Below are 21,368 nucleotides of genomic sequence, written 5' to 3'. Positions count from 1 at the left end.
ACCTACGTCAAATTACTACCTCTCTATCTAGTTGTAACCATAGAAATGGAAATGTTTCTATATTTTGGACTGTAAAACAAGCCTTAGTCTCCGCCAAAACTAATGTAAAGAACTTCTGCTTTACCTATAAGTTCTCTTCAGTCTTATTTTTGATAATGAAAACTGCAGGCAATTAAAGAAAAATAAGAAAAGAAAGGACACAATTTTCTACATGTAATTAATTATATGGCACACAGTTTTTAGACCAGCACACATGAGATTAGAGGACTTTAGGAAGCAAGTGCTGGGTTTTTATTCTACAACGTATCTTGTGATCCCCGTACACTTTAAATTCATAAGGTAACCCATAGGCCGAATCAGCTTTAAATATTTTAAAATCTATGAGCCATGATATGATTGATTTCCCAAGTTTGGTATTTTTATGTAATTATATCCAAGGTATGCCCGATAAAGATGACATATATGAAGTATAAATACATATAAAATATTCAGTTACTTTCAAAGACAGAGATGAAAATGGCAGCCTAATAGTATAAAAAATCATAATTCTATTTTTGTTCCTGAAAAACTATTTGAGAGAGAACACTTTTCTTTAGAAATAAATGTGCTCGATAGTTTGTTAAATGTTTTTAGTGTACATTATCTTTGTATACTTTCATCACAATAAAAAAGCAGAAGCAAAGTAACATATACACCTTAGATTCCTTAAAACCAATCTTTATGTTATTTTCAGATTTCCTATTAAGTTAACAATAAGCTTATCTCATTCTATGACATGTAGCCACAGACTTTTGTAGGATCTCTCATGTATTTATGCAAAACTTGATTTATTCTGATTCTATCAAGCAATTTTTCCAAGCAAAAAGTAATATGTTAGGATATAAATTTTTACTTCTTAGACACTACTTAAAAATTGAAATACATGATTGTGAGGAAAATTCAGAGAATTATTTCAAATTTGTTGCTACGTTCTATGTCCTTAAAAGGATGCTGCTACTTATAAAGCAAATAGGTCGCTCCTTAGGAAATATCCCTTAGAAAAAATTCCTCTTTAGTGGAAAAGTTGTTTGAAGACTATGTCAATGTTTCAAATTTTGCTTATATTTCTTCTCTCCATATTCATAAATAATATTAATTGTCTGATTTCCATAGCATGAAAGGAAAATTGACTAATATTGAAACACAAAAGAACCACAGTAGAAGGTAGCAATTTCCACCATAGGTGGTTACGGCGAATAGAAAGCTACCATATTTTAAACTTTGATAACACAAGAGATGATCAACACAGCCTCCCTCTCAAGGGTAAGAATAAGTCTTACTAGGTAAGAACTAAGACAACAGCTGAGAAAATTGAAAGTAGCCATGCCTAAGTGTCACCTATGATGTCCCACCTCATAGCAGAATGAGATATAAAACTTGACAACGTCTACCTAAATTCTTAGTGAATTTTAAGATAAGAACTTATAAATAGTTTTGAATGGTAGCAACTGAGATGTGGGAAATATGCATTTGCAAGGTATAGAATATTTTAGTGCCTACTGAGGGTTTTTAACTAAGACTCTATATTTAGAAACTATATATAGTTTTTTTGTTCCTGACCTTATTTACCTTTTTGTATTTATGCATTTTAAAACTTTCTTCTAAAAAGGATGGCCATAGGTTTTACAAGATTGCCAAAGGGCAGGCCATATAAAAGGTTAGGAGCCATGCACTGATAAATTTAATTCTTTCTTGGGTAATTTGGTTGTCTTTTAAAAAGTGATATAATATATATAAAAAAGTGATTTAATATCTATCATAGTTCTATTTTTTAAGTAAATTGTTTATGTTTTGTAACCTATGTAAAAGAGTTCAGATTTTTTAAAGTACTATTTACCTGGATAAATATAGATTACTGCTTTGTGTTCTTTAGTGGCCCTTTTTCCAAACTGCAAGTGTTTGCAGAGGATAATGTTTAATCACCCTTCTACAAACAGAGCTAATTCATATCGACTGATAAAACGATAACAATAGCCAATATTGTAACAACCCTGCTTTAAAGCATATAATATCCCATGCAGGATTTGAGCTGAGGAATTCTAAGGGAAAAATAATTTTATAATCATTTACTGAAGTTGTCCACTTTGAATCATTTTCCCCCTCAATGTAGTTGCTCTTAGAAGATTTTTTAAATTTCCAAGTATCTGGCACAGCTTTTCATGTAGTTCATCACTTTTGCTATTTACTTTTCCTATTCTCAGTCACCCCACAGGGAGTTATTCAGTGTGACATGGAAGAATAGGGCAGTGGGCATCCATTTCTATAACCACTTCCATTCCACCATCACAATGCTACAATTCCAGAGCAAGAAAAGCTCAATGTAGAGTACCTCTGGAGGAGTGATAAAATACTAAGAATACTCAAACAAAACAAAACAAACAAAAAAACAATCAGCACAATGTAAAATTTCAAAGTAACATTCAGATGTCAGTGAAAATTCTCCTAGACTATAACTCGGAACTCACAGTCTATGATAAATTAGACAGGTTTTTTTTTTCATATTTAGATTGTAAATATGCCATAAATAAATGTGACTGATTTTCTTAAAGAATAAACTTGCAAAAAGTGAAGTTATTTAAAAATTATTCTTTTCTTTCCACACAGAAATTATTTCCCTCAAGCTGAAATCTTAAATGAAAATAAAATTAAGTGTATCTCTGAGCACAAGTGCAATCTCTGGTTTGGGGCAAGAAATGTCTTCCCTGTGTCTACACTGTGTAATACAGTAGCTGATTAGCAGTGGAAGCATAATGCTTTTGATAAAATCTATAGAATGTCTAGAGATTTTCTCAGCAGTAGCTGCATAATGAAGAAATAAATACATGATAAAATTTTAAATTAAGCATTTTAGGGTAATTAATAAAACATACACATATTTATATAATAAATAATGTAATTATATGATTCAACTCTATAATTTTCATGTTCATCATAAATTAAAATGCACATATTTAAATTTTTTAAAACTCTAGCTTATATTATTTTAGAATTGCTTCCAAAGTAAAGAGAATTGCAAGACACAAAATACAATGGAAATCATGGTAAATAAATAAATAAATATTCTGTACAAATAGGAAAATTTTATTATTTTGGTGGAAGATAGGTCAATTTATCCCTAGTTATAACAGCATCTCATTACAGAACATTTCTGTTCACTTAAATGTAAATTCTGTATACTAATTAAAAAGGAGTTTACACAACACAGCCAAGTTAACAATCAAAGATGTGAAAAACAGCAGTAATACATATAGTGATGTGAAAAGCAAGGCACTTCTAATGTAGAAAAACACATTACTATTACCCATAAGTCTATTTTATCACCAAAAAGAGAAGCGCTCACACAAATCTAGAGAAGTATTTTTTTAGAAATAGACATTGTAGGAGAAAGCAAGAAAAAAAAGATTAAATATCTCAATTTCCTGAAGAAAATTAGGGACAAACACAATACTGAAAAATAAAAATATATTGCATTATTAAATATACACACACAGAAACAAAGAAGATGTAAATGTCTTGAGGATATTTTGAGTATATTTATAACTTTCATTGTTATTTAATTTTTACTTCAAAACAGACACAAAACCACAAGTAGGCAGGATTATTTACTTGGCCACAATTAACATGCAGCAAATTAATACATCTTTAAAAGACATATTTTTAAATCCTGAGATAATATAATTATTATCTATGATCTATAAGATTCTTACTTTACTAAATAATTTTCACTTTTCAGTGGATGTTAAGTTGAAAAACATTTTTCAGTTGTAAGAAATTAATGTTCTTCCGCCAAGGATCGATCCCCCTATGCTTTCCCTTCCCAGGTCCTCAAATAGTCTGTGAAATAACAAACATTTAAACATGTATTTGTAAAGGACCAAATTATGCACCATTACTATAATATATGTATAAATGTAAAGAGGCTTGGTCCTCACTCTAGAAAGCTATGTTCAACAGTTTCACTAATCATCTTTGAACAATTCACCAACCTTCCTTTGTTTAGCTAGGTTTGAATGGATAGTGCAAATATCTCACACATACCGCTACCAGCTGCCCTTAGCTGCCACTTCATGTAGTACCAATCACACAGTCAGAGGTAGTAGCCCAAGGAATGATCGATTTCCCCCAACACACACATGTGCACATGCGCACACACACACATATACACACAGTCTAACAGAACAAGATGCATGCATATTTTCAGGCATAAATACTAATTGCCTCAGTCACTATTGATGACATGATGTCTAATAATCAATAAAAAATGACTAGAAACACCAAAAAGCAAGAAAAAAATAGGGTCCACTGTCAAGAGACAAAGCAATCAACAGAGACAAACTCAGAGATGACACAGATTTTAGAACTGTTAGGGAATTTCAAACAAGTATAATTGATAGTTAAACACTATATTAGAAAAGATGGATGACATGTATGAAAAAGATGGAGATGTTTAAGCAGATAGATGCAGACCATATAAGAGTTGGGTAGGAGACATGCGGTAGGGAAGGGACACATGTGCTGTAGGGTCCCCGGCTGGGGTGGACAGTGGGCGTGATCAAGGAGACTCTGGAACAGCACCTGGAGGACACGGTGAGGAATCTGTCCATTGTTTGAGTCCTGGGCGCACACTCACTGAGACTTAATCTGGGCTGCTGTGAGATCCTGTCAGGTTAGCATGCTGGGGTGGTATCAATGGTATCAGTCAGCAAGCAGCTGGACGAACTTGCGACCCCACTGATACTCCTGTGCTGTGTCTAGAACCAGCACAGGAATGGGAATATTATGATCCAGAAACAGGATGGTATCACAGTGGCAGTAAAGAACAAGACCTCTGGATGTCTCGTATCTGTTCTCTAGCACCCTTCACACAGGAACTTAATTCTCCCTATGTTAAGTGGCTTAGAGAGCTGTTAAAGTTCCAGAAGTTAGGTCATTCGTTTAAAGTGCATTAGGCACTTTTCTATTAATTTTAGAGTAAGCTTTTTTACACTGTATGGACTGACACAAAAATATTAATAAGGAAGGATCACATCTTGAAGTAACAGGTCAGGTCATTTTGTATGCAGAATTTTGTTATGTTCAATAAATCAGATTAGAGGGAAAAAGAGCCAAATGGAAATGCTAGACATACAGAAAGTAAAATATAGCAAAATATTAGTTAGAAAATTATCTGGGACTCAGTTTATAGAGATCTTAAATGACTACTTAAGAAGCTTAGGCAGTGTTTAATTTTCTAGAATGACCTAAAGCTTCTGAACAAAGGCCATTTTTAAATAAAGTAATGAGTTAGGAAGAACTCAGCAGCAGTGTACTGAATAAAGTAGAGTAGGAAAAGGCTAACTTGTAGTAATAGGGGTGAAAATAGTGAAGAGGGTATGGATGACAAACATTATAAATCAATGCACAAAATATGAAATACACAGTATATTGAATATATGCAATATACACAATTATACAAACAGAACGTTAGGGTTACAAGGAATCTCACAGGTCATATAAGGTTAGAACCTTTGTCTTTTTAGAAATAAGCAAACTAATGCTCACAGAAACTTGAGCATGTCACACAATTAGATGTTTTCTGAGCTGGAACTAGAATTGAGCTTTCTTGATTTGAAAGCCTGTTAACTTCACTGAACTATAAATTGTTCAATAGCAGGGACTTTTCTCTCCTCTCAAACATTTTTGACATCACCATAGGAATTAAATGCAGAAATAAACAAACCAAAGAAAAACTCTGAAATTCCCAGCCTCCAAAATCAAATGATAATCTATTAATAGGAATAAAAGAATTCTAGCGAGGAAGGATAGTAACTCTAGTTTTGAACTTAAATTTGTGAGAGATAGAATATTCTGTACAGATATCAATCAGGTAGGGAAATCCAGCCTTCAGTGGAGACAGCTGTATTGGAGACACAATTTGAGAAGTCACTGCATAGTATTAATATCTCAGTACTGATTAATTGATTGACTTATTATTTCAATATTATTTATTGTGTTTATATTATAGGCAAGGAACTACACTAGCTATTGGAAGTTTTGGTCAAAGTCACAGAGATGATAGGATATAGGTCAACATACAGTCAAAAAGTTGAGGACATGAGAAATAGGAAAGAAGAGAAGAAGACAGAACAGTCAAATAGGAGAATGAGAATCATGACAGTAATGCATTAAAGAAACATTAAAAAGGCAGTGATTGATAATGGCACATGCAAAGAGGCAACACAGATAAATATATATAAAAGCCTTGGCCAATAGTAATCACAGGGAAGAAAATTGAAAATAAAGGCTGGAGGCAGCAGTCAAACCATAGAGAGTTGAAGTTTAGGAGCTGATGAAGGAGTTTTCGAAAGCATATGTAAAAATACATACACAAAACCATGACTTAAGAGAGAGAAGAGAATCATTCTCAAGGTAGCTTGAAGGTTCGGCAGAATAGAAAGAAGATATTATTTAGATTTCAGCAGTAATTCAAGAAGAAATAAAATCATGAAAATAAGAGATATTGAAATGCAAGAGAAATTAGAAATAATTAATGAAGGAAAATTCCAAAGACATTGAGAGTTTACCATCAGATATACAAATAGAAGATTAGTTGTGAAGGAAAAGAAAATATTCTTAGCGGGGAAGAAGATTGGTAATAATGCAAAGAAATTAAGAGAGAAAGGAAGTATGACTTGGATTTGATCACATTTAAGGTCTCTCAGTACTACTTACCATATAAGGCATCTATAAGAAAACAGTCTACTGGGCACCTGGGTGGCTCAGTCAGGTAAGTGTCTGACTCTTGATTTTGGCTCAGGTCACGATCTCATGGTTCGTGGGATCAAGCCCCACGTTGGGAGAGCCTCCTGGGATTCTCTCTCTCCCTATCTCCGCCCCTCCCTTCCTCATGTACATGTGTGCTTGTTTTCTCTCTCTCTCTCTCTCTCTCTCTCTCAAAGTAAACTTAATAAACAAAAAAGAAGTCTACATTCCATACAGAAATCTCATCATCTATGACTCTACTAACTTTATCAGAATCCTTTCTCTAATAGGGTTTTAGTCATGGCCCCAAATACCTTGAGATAAGACCATTCACTGCTTCTCTTCAAACTCCATGGTATCCCTCACCACTACTCTAGATGGAGGTTAGACACTTCCCAGAAACTTACTCAGGTCTATTACCAAAACAAGTCTCAATTCTGGCACCAGAACAACTTGTGATAAACTTAGTAAAGGGCAAGCTCAATTGCTCCTGGAACCATCTCTCTAAATTCTTCACCTCCTGTACCATTTTAATCTCTACTCATTCTCTTAGCTGTGTTTTCAAAAAATCCTTACCCATTGTTAACAAATTTCCTTGTATCATCAAGGAATGGTTTTGTTCTGCACAACAGTTCTTGCATATCCCTACCTTAAATAATATTCAGCTCAACCTTACAAACTCTGATTCCAGTATAGCTCACATCAGGAGAAGCTACTTCTTCCTTCATACTTCATAGTCCATGGATCTAGGAGAAAATAATTTCCTAGAGGCACTCTGGCCATTACTCTCATACCATAATGTAAATGTCCTCATTTCTATGAAGCATGTACTTAGCTCGAACCTCCATTAAGAATTCAGGTTGCCAGTATCTATTCAACTTCCAATCATTATCCCTTCTCTTAGTCATTGATAATTTGGGGAATTGGTTTTCAGCTACCTTCTTCATCCTTCCTATCAGTTCTATGGTAATGCTAGAAAATTTGAGTGCATGTGCAGAAAACTGTTCAATATTCTTGAACCGCAAGATCTTCAAAACCTCAATCATCTTCACATTTTTCCTGCATTACCCCTTGCCCCAAAATTACTGTGGATCTTAGAATCCAATGAAACTATTCGAACTCAGAAACACTAAATTCCAATCTGTATCTCGAATCCTGATAATAATGATGAATTCTGACAGGTGTCTCATAATCTCACTCCAATCTTACTCAATGTTCACTTGCTACTTTTCATTCCTGGGTGCTACCAATTCCTGACAGTATATGTCACTCTCTTTGTCTTCTTTCCTTACCCATCCTCACTCCTATGACTGATCATATGACCCATTCCATAGCAACGCTCAGATTTTTTTTCTAACCCAAATCTTTTAAACCTTTATCAGGACTCCCAAACTTTGTTCAATACCATTATGTGATTTCTCTATATTGAGGCAACTGTGGATAGCTTCAGCGTTTGGCACACTGCAAATTCATGGCTTCCAACTTCTGCTGCGCTGGTATCATCTTTTAATTTTTACTTAGTTCCCAGCACTTTTTAACCAATGACCATTTTAAACCTCCCCATTTCCAATCAACAGCATATTCAACCTTGGGCCTCCACCCTCAAGAATTTGTCCCAAAAACAACCATCATCATCTCGTTTTACAGCAATAAGAAAATTAAAGCTATCAAACATAATTATCTTCAACTTCACAACTTTTTTCTAAAAACTTACTTAGCTTCAACTCTCTCATCAATTTTCTTCCTGTCTCAAAAGCAAACAAGAGCGTCTTTCTGTGCACAAACTCCATCTGTATATTTAATCCAATCTCCTACCCCAAGACCTTTCTAACAGTCATCCTCTCCTTTCCTGTATTTTCAACCTATCTTTTCCTAAAGCATCCTTTTCTCCAGCCTACAAACTCATGATGTATTTTGTATTCTAAAGAAAGAAATCTACTTTGATATAACATACACCTATCCAAGATTTCTTCTGCACATTCTTAATACATCTAATTTCTTAGCTCCCAGTCATGTGTCAGGCCATTGCAAGCTGCTTTTTTCCCCTCACCACCCTTCTGAAATCATCCTAGGTGAAGTCACCAATGACTCCTCACTGGACAAATCTCATTGGCATTTTTTGGTTATTATTTTTACTGTTGACATTATTTCTTCCTGCTTCAAACTCTATTCTTTTAGCTCTATTCTTCTTACTCTTCCCTCTCGGTGTCTCTTCCTTTATCTACCACGTAATAGTTAATGTTTCCCAGAGTGGAGAAAAAGTCCTTGGCTTTCATTTCATGAGTTGTTTCTTGGGTTGATTTCACTTTTATTTTTGTAGCCACTTCCTAATCATTAGTGAATTTACTCTCAGATTGCTCTATATAGCCCAAATTTCTTTAAGTCTTAAAATTATTTATTTTACTCCTTGATAGAGGTTTCCCCTTAATTCTCTCAATAATTCCAAAACTGAACTTGTCTCTCACCCAAACTAATTCCTCTCCAAACACTGCTCCCACTACTCACCTCTGTCAAGGCACTACATGCATCTAGTTACCGAAACTATAAGACTCCTAGTGTTTCTTGACTCTTTGCTCCCCTTCATCATCCAAATCCTATTTACCACATAGTATTGATTTCAATTGATTAAATGTCTGGTCTTCTTTCTATCTCTCCATCTATTATCTTACTTCATTCAGGACCTCAAAGAGTTTTCTGCTGCCCAAAGATATTTCTGCAAAAATCCTTATGCAGGCTTTTATTTCCCACATCCTTTTCTCTAAAACCAACCATCCAAATAGTCACTAGAGAAATTATTCTAGAGTGAATAAACATATTATAGCCATCTCCTAAATAAAACTCTTTGTAGTACCTCCATCACTTAGTCTTAGATCTAAATTCCTTCACAGGACATACAAGTTATCTATAGCTGGGACCATCTCTATCATTGCCGATTTATTTCTTGCTATTCCCTGCCTTGTGGGTAGTGCTCCAACAGCACTAAAACATGGTATGTATTACTTTAGTAACTTTACTCACACATTTCTTCAAAATTCCACTGACATCCTACCTTACCTCTATATAAATCTAAATAATCCCAATTCCTCTTTCAAGTTATAGCCTAGCTGTCTCCTCCATGACATCTTTACCACCAAATTTGCCACCACCATGCTGCCAAACATCGGTGATTCCTTGGTATGTGTATATAGCTTTAAGTAGAGATAAATCCTAAGGGGAACAAAAGTAAGGCATGGGAGTAAATTTTTAAATATAAAAGACATATTTTCTAAAATAAAGGCTATATCTTAATAAAGGGATATTAATAAAAGGTAACATGATGTCCGTTCTAAATATATTTGTTTAAAGGTTGACTGTGTTTAAAAATACACAGTGAATCAGGGATCCATTTGTGCTGGTTAGCATAACTAGGTCAGAAGAAAAAGTGTTTTGATTCCTAATATTAGGTTAATATTTGTCTCCTCAAATAATATAAAAGAAGTTTAGCAAATATTATTTAAGTCTCTTTTCATGTGTTCCAAAGAGACTGCGCTCATAATTTTCCATTTTACAGTGTTGGGGTAAAGAGGCCAGTGGTTCTAATCCTTCTCAGACTAGGGACACCATGTGGAATTTACTACATTTATTCCAATCAGATAATTGCAGATTTCATATAGCTAAACTACAGTCCACTTGGAGCTATTAACATAATATTCCCAGACTATGACAGTAAATGCCACCTTGAAATCTGGGCTGAGAAACTGGACATTTATAGAGTTGGTGCTACTTTTCTTCTTTCCCTCCCTCTCTTCTCTTCTTCCTTCTTTCTGTCCCAACTTCCTTCCTTCCTTTTTTTCACAACTCTCCATGAAGAGTTCACATTTCCTTTAAGTGTTCAGTTATTTTGACTCAAGAAGGTGAGTTAGGGAAAATTTGGAAAATTTAGCTCAAAACCATTCTGCAAGAGAAAGAGATTGATCAAGATTTGAATTCTGTCTAATAGGTAAAGAAGAATAATATAGGAAGGGAATTGAGGATATCTCTAAGAATGGATTCAACCTGTGGATATGTAAGTAAGTAAAGTGCAGACTAATAGGAAAAGGCGTCAGGAGAGTGGAGTTCTCTACCAAGATACAAGAACTTATAAGATAAAAGTAGTTCAGTAAAAAATAAGTAAGAAAGAATGATGTGTACTTCTGGTCCAAGAGCGAAGTATGTGAATTAAGATTTTAAAGGTAGAACAATTTCACAAGGTGATAGGATTCAGAGTATGGCTATGGAAGTGACTGACTAAAGTAGAATTGGGGATAATTCATGACCTCCAATTTGAGACAGCCAAGAAAGTGAGTAGATGCTGAATAATCATTCAAGTGAATGCTAACATCATTCTGGTGGATGGCAGGAATCATGAAAAGGAAGACTAAAGCCAAGTGCTAAAATCTCCCATGAATAAAACGAATTAGTCAAGAAGTCACCAGATGATCTATATACAAAGGTACAGAGGTTAAGTTAAGGACAAGAAGCCTAGAGCATTATGGTAATTAACACAGGCGACTGGATACATGTATATCTTCAATAATCCCAGAATCTCACAGTGGATTGAGGTGGGGATCAGAAAGAATGAGTAACTCAAAAAGTTAGTGGAGTGAAAACAAATTATCAAAGTCACTTTAAAAAAAGCAAAGGAAGGTGATGTTAAACTGAAAATTCAGTATAGTGTTTACCATTTCGCTGAAAGAGGCATGTGGATTAAATAGGCAAAGATCCTACAGGTAGATGAAATAAAACCACATATTCTAGTTCTGAGTTTGGGTAGCAGATTCAAGGATGTTCATTTTATCATTATGCTTTCCAATCTGTACACGTTCTTTTCTTATGTACCAAACTGATGATGATGAAAGACAGTATTTTTAAAAGCAACTAAAGAACTTCACTCTTACAAAATCCACCCAATTTGTCTAGGAGTAGGTGTACATTAGCCGCACACACTGGAATCATTTAAATGATGGCAAATCTTAAAGTAAGATATTTGATCACTTGTTTTCTAAAACAGATTTTCTTAACTGTACTCTATTTTAATATAAGCATTAATAATATTGTGTTTCCTGATCACAAACAAAATCATGGTGCAAAAGGCAATTCAGAAATGTATACTGCAAAAAATGGGGAGGAAGGCTAGGGCTAGGGCTCAGAATTTGGGTAAGTATATGAAATTGATGACCAACCCAGAGCTGATCAAAAACTGATTCTATGTATGTTGGTTTGTTGAAAGAATAACATAAAGCAATCTACTTATTAATAACTAAGATAAAAAGAATATAAAAAAACTAATGTACAAGATTTTAACTCATTTAAAAGAAGATACCAATCAGAGTAATATAATCAATAATGTCTCATTCATATCATCCACTTTAAGAAAGGTCTTGGTCAATTATAAGGACAGTTATATAACTACTTCTTCACAGTTTTGTAAGGCAAGTATGTAATCACCACAACCTCAAAATACTCAAAATGTAATATACAGCAAAGGTAACAATAAAAGACGCAACAAAAAAAGAATTGTTTAGTACTGAAGCAAAATAACAGAAAAGAGATGAGAAAATGCAAAAGACAATAAAATACAGCAATAATCAGCATCATATAATAAACTGGAAGGCAGTAAATGTCATCCATTTACTGAAAGACATCACAAAACTTGAATCATTAGGTATTTATCATTGATGTTATCTGTTATGTTTCCTTCCTTCCTTCCTTCCTTCCTACTCATGAGTTTCAATTATTTTTTCTAAATTTTCAAGTTAATAACGCTTAATAAATTAAATCATTAGTACAAAAGTGGTCACCCATAACCCAAATCACTTTGAAACAATAGAGTGAGTACAGCATATAATTGTTTATCTATAGTCACTGAACCCACCAAATTATCACTGCCATTCTCTTCTCTGCCTGCAGGGCCTCAAAATGATGTTGCAGACCCAGCTCAAATCCCTGAAGCCACACAGAGCTTTGAGAAACTGAAACTGTAAGCTTTTGAAGACTTTCTTTCCCTTCTCTTTCTAGTTTATCATTCTTTCTGGTTAATGCCAAGTAACTGATACTTCCCTTCAATATAAGGAGAATGGTGGTAAAGTAGAAATGAATAAGGATTTTCCCACACACCCTACATTCTCCATGGATCCAGGGCTCTCTGTGACCGATGAGTAGATCACAGCCACCTTAGACAAGGTAACCATAAATTGATCAGTTCAACCTAAGTACTTACAGGACTGATTCCTCAACCACAGTAGGGGAGGTGGGGAATCAATTGTTAAGATATGTAAAAAATCAACCAGCGCTCTCTAAATATATAATGAACTCTGCTGAGGAAGGTGGTCAATTAAATGCAACTATTTTTTTAAAAATACTATTATTCTATCCTTCTAGATAATGACGTTAACTGTAATTCCTGGTGAACTAAATTTTTAGAATGATCCAAGAGAGGATACTAGCTCATTAAAGGAAAGCTATATTTTTGACATCTTACTGCAATTAAAGTATTCACATGTTTTATTTTCTATTACTTTCTAGTAAAGATAATATTTCAAAATTTCATTAATAATAATATATGTACATACAAAAGAACAGAAACAGAAGTGAACGCTATCATATCTACAGACAGGCACATGCAATTCTATGAACAGACTCAATTGTAAGAAAAATATACCTGCCGTCCCTGTGATGGTGCTCAATGGTCTGACTGTATCTGGAGCGAGGTAGGGTAAGAAACTGACTGCAAGCATGGCAGAAACAAGAATAAAAATGAGACTCAGGAAGGAAATGAAAAGGTATAGTTTAATTTTTAAAAGTGAGATTCAAAAAAGATAAGCAGATAGTAAGCGAAGTAAACGAAAATTGTTAATAGAAAGCTTGCTCCTTCCTCCCAATGTCCATTGTAATATGGCAGTGCTACAGATTCAAGTAGGCTAAGTATCCCAAAATAAACACAACAAAAATATAACCACCAGCACTTAAACAAATCAGCTTTGTAAAGAAAATCTTATCAATTATCATTCAACTTTAGTGCCATCTATGTTATACAACACAGTTGCTCTCCATTTTTCTAGGAGGAAAGAGAAAAGAAAAATAATAAGAAAGTTTAAGAAGAAGAAAATAAAATAATAACAATAAAACATTCACTCTTTTTATTATATGTCTATAACATACTGTTGGCTGTGCCATGTTTCACGCCCCAGGACCATTTTACCCCTTCGTAGTTGATTCTCTTCTTTCCATATCACTAATTTAAATGTTTCTGTCTTCTTAAAACCTTTCATGTCAAAACTCTTAATTTTGGCAGATGACCTTAATGTTTCAGTTAAATAAAAAAAACAACAACCTTGAACTCTCTCAACTTTCCTATTTCTATCTCTAAATATAGAGTACATATATTTATATCTTCACTTGCCATTTTTTTTGCACCAAAGGAAGAAATTTCTCTACTTGTAATCCTAACTTCCTACATAACCTTCATTCATAAGATTGTTTCATACCTTCCATTCCTGAACTGTGCTTATTCTAAAAACTAAACCCTTCACTGACCTCCTCTCCTTCTCAAGATTTGCATATCTGACTTTCCTTCACAACATTCGACATCTTAGCCACATCTGCAATTCTTGCCACTACTTCATCACCCATCTACTATTCCCTTGAAGCTATCCTGTAAATGTTATCTGTGAAATACTAAAAAACAATCCTTCAACTTCTTGATCTTCATCATATTACATTTATTTACACAGATTTTCAACCTCTGTTCTTGACATTCTCTCTTCTCTTGGTTTTTGAAACATGATTCTCTCTGGTTATTAAAAAAATAGTATTTATAGGGGCACCTGGGTGGCTCAGTCGATTAAGCATCTGACTTCAGCTCAGGTCATGATCTCGTGGTTTGTGGGTTTGAGCCCTGTGCTGGGCTCTGTGCCGATCTTAGAGCCTGGAGCCTGCTTTGGAGTTTGTCTCCCTCTCTGCCCCTACCCCATTCACACTCTGTCTGTCTCTCTCTCAAAAATAAAATAAACATGAAAGAAATTTAATATTGTTTATGTAACACTTAACTATGTAACAAATACCCCATTAAAATTTTGTCAACTTTATCTCATTTATATCTCATAACAACTCTTTGAGGTAGGGTCTAGCATTGCCACAGCCCAAAAAACTGAGGTTGTGAGTATCTATCTGCCTATAGCCAGATAATAAGTAGCTGGACTGGGATTCAAACTTAGGACTTCTTTAAGGCAAAATTCAGGGTCTTAACATACATAACCTTAACCTTAACCTGGTCTCCCACCTAGTTAACTACTTCTTTACCCATTTCGTTTACTGAATTCTCTTTTTCTTTATTCCTTAGAGGCAATGGTTTCCCAAGAGGTGTCCTTCAAACTTCTATGTATATATTCCAATACATTCTTTCTGGATAATATTATTTGCTTTTATAGTTGTAAATTCTCTCTTTTTTTAGCTTTCATTTTCCCTTGGGTTTCGCAGCACATTCCCAGCTGCTTCCTGGGCTTTCCACATGGCTTCCTGAGTGTCATGTAGACACATCAGAAAAACACATGTTAATTTTGAGGTTTGAACAAGGCATTTGCCTATTTGGACGTCTGGTGCTGCATTTGTGAAATGAGGGGGCTGGAGCAGTAGTTTTTAAACTTTCCTTCTGAACAAAAGATCACATTTTTTTTTTCTGAACAAATTTTTATGTAAAACCAGTAATTTGGAATCCAGTAAAATCAGAATGGCTCTGGCTAAGGAGGGTGTGAGAGGATTAGTCCCCATCCATTTGGCTTCATCCTTACCTACAATCCTTTAGGAACCTCTTTAGGATCTAGGACTCCATGATCTTGAAAAGTGTCTCTACTTCAAACATGGTTAACTCTCTTTTGAAACTTAGTAGAATACCTCAGCTATAAGGATTTATATATTTACTTAATACACCAACTTTTTAAAATCTCACAATTTAACTCCTCCATTTTCCTTATTTTCCACATTTAATTGATTTATAAACTGTGCAAGTTCCAAAGCAAGTTCCAATAACTCAGATTTATCTCTTCTTTTCTTTTGCCACTACCATAAATCAGGTTTACCAAATCTACTGAAATAATCTACCGCTTCCCTTCCTTCAAACCCAACTGTTTCCTGATGCAATCCATGCTTCACTGTCTATTTGAAGTATATTTGCAAATTATGTTTCTGAGCATGTAGGAACTTTGCTCAAAATCCATCAGTGGTTTAACCTATCAAAAGTTAAGTATATATTCCTTTGAGTGACATACTAATTAAGTTCTAAACTACCTTCAATCTTCATATTCTATCACTTCCTCTCTCCTATACTACAATATTTTATCTAGATACACCAGAACCCAAAAGATTCTCTAAATATACCCCTACTTTTCTGACTCCAAGACTTTCTTAGTGCTCATCACTCTGCAAAGAATGCCATCATTCCCATCCTGTCTCCACATCATGGCTTTGAAAATTCTTCTTGATCATTAAACTCCAACTTTCCATTGAAGCTTTTTTCCAATACTCAAGCAAGTAATTCTCTCTCTAATCTGTTTTAATAATATTATATTTGGGCCTTACAGTTTTCTATGTTTTATAATTAGTTGGTATATTATATAATATAATTAGCTGGTATATATGAGTTGGTATAATTCGTTGGATCTTCTGTTAATCTAGGCCAGAATAATGTCTATTTTAAATCTTTGCACACTCAATAAGTACATTTTGGACTGAACTAAAAAGTAAAAACAGAATTATGCTCTTTTCATGGTGAGCCTCCAAAGATAGCAATGGTTCACATAACCATAGAAATATTCTAGAAATGTAAACAGAACATTACAATCCTCTGTGGTGTAAGAAAATAAGTAAAACAGAATTCAGAAAAGCCCTGGCCCTACAAAGAGTAGAAGTAATACCCAACAGTGTGATGTTGGGATTTATTGCATTAAGAACAAATAGATTTTCTCTGAAAATAATGTCAGCAATGAAAATAGGTAAACTGTAAAGCTTATTAAAATTTTCAAATTCATAGAATATATTGTCATCCAATTTCTTGTATTTTCCTTGAGGAGTCTTACGATTAATTTTGTCTCTATAAAGCAAAAGGAAGCATTAAGCGAGGACCACCTTTGTCAAACACCAGTTTATTTCCCTTTTTGTGACAGTTAAGTTAATTGGCCTGAGAGTGTTCATATTAAATGCTATTTCTCCGGGTGTCTGTGAGGATGGTTCCAGATGATGTTAACATTTGAATCAGTTGACTCTGTAGATTGTCTTTCTCAATCCAAGTGAGCATCATACAATCTGGTGAAAGTCACAATAGAATTCCGCCCTTTTTTCGTGTCTCACGTTAGAGCTGGACATCTCTATCTCTGGTCCTCACACTGGGATTTATACCACTGGTTTCCCTGGTTCTCAGACCGTCATACTTGGACTCAAATATGCCATCATTTCAAGGGTCTCCGGCTTGTATAGAGCAGATGGAGGGGTTTTTCAACCTCCATAACTGTGTGAGCCAATTCCTTATTATCTATTTATCCTACTTGTTCTGTTTCTCTGGAGAACTCTGCATACTTTTCTCCAGTCATGTTATTCCTCTTAACCTAATCTGGTCATGATCTCCCTTGATATTCCAGTGAAACCTATAAACGTGCATGGATGACTATTACACAAAATGAACCACACTGTGTGGGTAGCAAAATCTACCTAAGATCCAGAGACTTATCTAAGACCCTTTGCCACATCTACTTGGTACAATTTAAAAATATTTCATTTACTCTTCTCAATTAAACCATGCTTATTTTTCTTCCAAAATTAATGGGTATTAAGCATAAGCACTATTAAACGCTACTGTCTTGAATATAGATAATGGGTTAAATAACGAGTTAAATAATTATGTTAAAAATTGCAATTCATCCAATCTTTTTGAGATTTTTAAAAAACTGAGCAAAGCAGTAATTCATAGCAAAAGAAAAAATAGAAAACTAAAAAATTACTAAATTTTAAAATCTGATAAAAAGGATTACAGATTCAAAAACATAATGAAAAGTCTCACTATTCAAAGAATTGAACTGGATTACTGATTCAATTTATAGACACACTTCAAGTCTTATTAAGAAATAAAATCTTTATGGGTGCCTGGGTGGCTCTGTCAGTTAAGCATCTGACTTTGGCTCAGGTCATGATCTCACGGTTCGTGGGTTCGAGCCCCACGTTGGGCTCTGTGCTGACAGCTTAGAGCCTGGAGCCTACTTTGATTCCGTGTCTCCCTCTCTCTGCCCCTCCCCTACTCATGCTCTCTTTCTGTCTCAATAATATATAAACTAAAAAAATTTTTTTAAAAAGAAATAAAATCTTTTTTTAATGTTTTTTTATGTTTTTATTTTATTTTTGAGAGATAGAGAGAGACAGCATGAGCAGGGGAGAGTCAGAGAGAGAGGGAGACACAGAATTCGAAATAGGCTCCAGGCTCTGAGCTGTTAGCACAGAGCCTAACGTGGGGCTCGAACCCACAAACCATGAGATCATGACCTGAGCCGAAGCCGGACGCTCAACTGACTGAGCCACCCAGGCGCCCCAGAAATAAAATCTTTAAATACAAAACAAAATTGAATTTATAATGAATTATCCTTCTATTATATCAGATTAGAATATAATGAATGTCCCCTTTTAAAAGCCACCAAATAAACAGGACTGCAAAAGGAGGAAATAAAATATCTCATCTGGAAATAACCTATAGTTTTGAAAGCAAAGTTTCCAATAATCTCAACTTAAAGCAAAGCTTTCTGTTCTGTGTCTTTAATATTGTTAATGTTTTGCTAGTTGATAGTTCCTAAAATATACTTAGTATGATTTAACTATGTTAAAATTTTTTCCTGAAGTGCAATGAATACAATATTATTTTTGTAAAGAAAGTTTTTTTTCATTTACTTTCTCTATATTTTCAAACTTTCGGAGATGTGTTTCCCTCAGAGGCGACAACTAAAAGGACCAAGAAGACAATAAAGAGTTACGGATCAGTTGGACATTTTCTAGTAACTGGTTAGCTGAGAAAGAGTAGAGAAAACGGCATAGCGTGAGGTATCCTAGAGATCCAATAACATAGTATTTTTCTTTTTAGAATATAAATGCACAACAGAAAAACACTTATGAAGTAATGCATCTTAGGCCAGTGTCAATAGTATTTTTTCTTATTATCCTAAAGATATCCTGCATACAATTAAAGGTACCCAATATATTTTAGCCTTTAGGACAGACATAAAAATGAGTACTGCAGGGTATCTCTGACATGTTACAGAAATATTACTTAGTACTCTATAATTATTCTAATACTAACTTCATTCATGTAAACAAATGAGCTCTTGAAATGATTTCTAATACAAACGCCATATAAAGTTGCCACAGGAAAATTATGTTCCTAGGAGTAGTTACCAGGGTTTACCAGCGAAACAATGATCGAAAAAGAATGGGGGGATGGAGAGGAAGATGAACGATGTTATAATTCATCATTTTAGCTAATAGCCCTGCATCCAAGTTTCTGAGTTACTTGTAAAGAACCTATTTTCTTTTCAAAACAGAATAGGAATTTGACAAATGATAACAGATGTGCAGAGATATAAAGATCCAATCAAATTTTGATATATAATTCTTTTTAACCTTACCCATAAGAAAATGATATGAATACTATATCTCCTTCTCATATCACTTAAGTTTAGCCAGATACTTAAGTTAATGCCGAAAAGTAGTATTTTTCACACAACATAGCTGATGTAAAAGTCATTATCTTTATGCACAACTTTCCAATATGTCAAGTCCTCATTCAAACTGGGACTTTCTGATATATATGTGTGTTTTCTGCCTCTGTATTTATGAACTTGTTCTCGCCTGAATAAAACTCTCTGTTTTTCAAAGGTCCCACTCATGTTTCTACACTCTAAACCTTTTTTAAACTAATATCTATATTAATTGATTTCTCATATTTGTGCTTAATAAGCTCATCTATAAGCCACAAGATCCTCTAAAATGTTAAAGGTAAGGCACCTGTTTTGAGTACACACTATGCAACTGTGCTGTGGCCTTTCATCTATCCAAGAACCCTATCAAGTTGGTACTAAGTTCTAATTCTAAGGATAAAGAAACCAAGTGTCAAACATGTTAGTTTTCCCAAGAAACACTGCTAACAAATAATAAAAAGCCTAAATTCAAACCCAATGTTATTTGGTTCCAAATCCTACAAAAGAAAAGAGTATATTAAATAAAAGACTATTTGGGTCTGGTGCATCAATTATTACTGACAAGAAAAGTTAATGCACCCCTCAAAATGCCTAAAGTTTACTTCTTATCTCAAAAGAAATTCTCTTTTAGGCTTTTAAGTTAACAGTATTCTTGACTGACTCTATAAAATGCTTTCACAAAAATTCACTGTAAGAAATCTAGGGTATTCTTACCTTCTAAACAGTACATAAAAATTACAATGTCTTCACATGCATTCTATCATTGAAAATCTTTTAGAATATTTAGAATATAAAGGATGAAACAGAAGTTAAGAACCCATTGTTTAGTAATGTAATAGGCTACCTAATATGGATAATAATATAGTTTCTGACTTTTGATTCCTCATGTTAATAAGTAATGATTACACAGATAACTCAAAACTAATATTAGCAATAGTTTTCTAGTCTTACGTAAGAGAAATTCTATTTTACTAATTCAAAAAATCGAAAACAGCTTACATTTAGGAGTGATTATAATCTGGTAATCTATAGCACTCTAAAGATATGCTAAAGCCTCAGGGATCAAATTTCTCCAAAACTTCTGAATTATTCAAACATTTTGCCAAACTAAAGATTCATCAAGTTGTATAATAAATAAGAAAAATAAAATGGCATATCAGTTATAACTATGTTAACTATATACCAAGGATTGAGCAGCAACCTTTTTTTTTTTATCATTAATGCTATGGCCATTTGGCGTAAAATATTGATAAATTATTATGCATTGACATGATAGTGACAATATTGTTTGTGAGTATAATTCGAGAGGTTAAGTTTATTCTGTTCTTTGCAAAATTTGGACCATATTGTCTTTAGAGAAAGCATCAAGTCCATTTCTCATTAAAAGAAAAACTTTATATAAACTTGAAAGATTTACAGTTATTTCAGACATTTTTTCTTTTGTTATTTCCTTAACAAACTTTCAAGCAGCAAAGAGTTTATGAATCACTACATGAATAATTTCCAGAGATTCTCAAACTCATTAGAATTCTAAAAGGTAACAAAAGTACTCATTCACCCACCATAAGACGACTCCTTCAACTCCTAATTATGCCAACAAAGGAATCTTTTTTCCACTAAGTATAGTACTTGATATGAAACAATTTCTATAGGCATCATATCTATAATTACCCCTAAGGACATAGATTATGATGAAAAAGTCAAACAAATTAAAAAGAAATAAAATACTACATTAAATTTCATTGGACAACTAATTATAAGCCCAAATTGAGTATAACCCTTGATTTAGACAAAAACAATTAAATTTACAGATACAATGATAAATACTGGGAACTTCTCATA

General features: G+C 33.9%; 1 protein-coding gene across 1 annotated transcript in view; it reads right to left on the bottom strand.

Moving 5' to 3' along the window:
• Positions 1-21,368, bottom strand: part of RIMS2 (regulating synaptic membrane exocytosis 2) — a 497,675-nt gene that overhangs the window by 133,837 nt on the left and 342,470 nt on the right. Inside the window, exon 19 of the mRNA XM_029923706.1 lies at positions 13,460-13,525. Coding sequence (XP_029779566.1) covers positions 13,460-13,525 — 66 coding nt within the window. The remainder of the gene's footprint in view (positions 1-13,459; positions 13,526-21,368) is intronic.

The sequence above is a fragment of the Suricata suricatta genome, chromosome 15, assembly GCF_006229205.1.
Source record: "Suricata suricatta isolate VVHF042 chromosome 15, meerkat_22Aug2017_6uvM2_HiC, whole genome shotgun sequence".
Classification (NCBI taxonomy): Eukaryota; Metazoa; Chordata; class Mammalia; order Carnivora; family Herpestidae; genus Suricata; species Suricata suricatta.
This window is presented reverse-complemented; position numbering and strand designations above follow the sequence as displayed.